We start from the raw sequence: 1,387 nt of genomic DNA, 5'->3' as shown, positions 1-1,387 counted from the left end.
CGCAAAAACTAAAAAGAAAAGAAAATGAAAACCGAACTCGGGTTGCCTCCTGAGAAGTGCTTTTTTTTAGGAGTCTTGAGCTGGACTCCGTGCCTCCTACGTTGAGTCATCCGATGATTCCACCACCTGGATCTTTTGCTCTTTGAAATGCCTCTTGTAAGCTTGGACTTGCCGAATGTTCGCCTTTTTTGAATTTTCCTTTTTAGCTTTGACCTCGTCTCCATCGAGCTTGTGTTTGATCCCTTTAGTCTCTAACTTCTCTTCACGCTTCAACTCTATAGTACCCTTCTCTTCCTTTACCACTGGACTTGTCACCTTTGATGTAACCTCGTCTTCATCACTTGATATCTCATCACTCTCCTCACTTACCAAAGATGTCAGTGTTTTGTAAGCAAACACCTCAAAGACTAGTGGAACAGATGCTCTTGGCTTGGTGCGTTTCACTTGATGAATTGTCTTGATTTCTTCCTCCATGAGCTTCTACAATTCTTCAAGTTCATTATCATCATCCATATTAAACACTTCACCTTGAACATTATTTCCTTGAAATCCATCTTGTACTCCAAAGGTCTCCTTATCATCACCAACCCTCAATGTAAGTTTGGATTCACGAATATCATCTAGAGCTCTAGCAGTATGAAGTAGAGGGCGACAAGGAATGATTGGGACATTATCATCCTCTTTCATATCCATTACCACAAAGTCAATTGGGAAAATGAATTTCCCAATTTTAACCAGGATGTCTTCCACAATCCGTCTTGGGTGTGTCACTAAATGATTAGCCATGTGGGTTGTCATCTTTGTAGCCTTCATCTTCTGAATATTTAGCCTTTGATAGAATGAAAATGGCATCAAATTTATGCTAGCCCCAGAATCGGATAATGCATAAGTCTTCAAATTATTACCAAAATCACATGGAAGAGTGAGGTATCCAGGATCCCCCATCTTCTTTGGTATCTCTCCCAGTACAACTCTGGAGCTTTGATCACTAATAATTATTTTGGAATTCTTCTTCAATTCTTGACGAGTGTCTATTAGATCTTGTAAGAACTTCGCGTATTCTAGAATTTTCAAAAGTGACTTGATAAAAGGGGTGTTAATAGGAATACCCTTTATTTGCTGAATAAACTCCAAATGTTCCCTTTCCAGTGGAATGAGATGTGCTCGAGATGGGAATGGCAAAGGTGGATGATAAGCTGGAACAGATACAAAAATTTTATGTTCAGACCGAGCCCATGACGTTATTACTTCGTCTCACGACGTGTACTGGGTATTTCAGCAGCTTTTCCATTTTCAAGCCTCAATTTCTTTGGCTTTGGTTCAGATGGCTTTGGCTGCACTTCTAAGGCTTATAAGAACTCAGACATCGCCTTTTCTTTATTATCAA

At 39.7% G+C, this 1,387-nt stretch overlaps 1 protein-coding gene across 1 annotated transcript; it reads right to left on the bottom strand.

Annotated features, from left to right (window-relative positions):
* Positions 1-480: 480 nt before the first annotated feature.
* LOC145009608 (uncharacterized) lies at positions 481-945 on the bottom strand. Its single transcript, XM_078968273.1, has one exon. It carries the CDS (start codon positions 943-945, stop codon positions 481-483), a length of 465 nt encoding a protein of 154 aa, XP_078824399.1.
* Positions 946-1,387: the final 442 nt, after the last annotated feature.

Source organism: Lactuca saligna, chromosome 1 (genome assembly GCF_052625555.1).
Source record: "Lactuca saligna cultivar CGN05327 chromosome 1, ASM5262555v1, whole genome shotgun sequence".
Classification (NCBI taxonomy): domain Eukaryota; kingdom Viridiplantae; phylum Streptophyta; class Magnoliopsida; order Asterales; family Asteraceae; genus Lactuca; species Lactuca saligna.
Note: the sequence above shows the minus strand (reverse complement) of the source record. Positions and strands in the feature narration are given on the sequence as shown.

Bases quoted from the DNA above. Each gene is read 5' to 3' on its own strand.
- LOC145009608 (XM_078968273.1), bottom strand. From the start codon at position 945: ATGGGGGATCCTGGATACCTCACTCTTCCATGTGATTTTGGTAATAAT.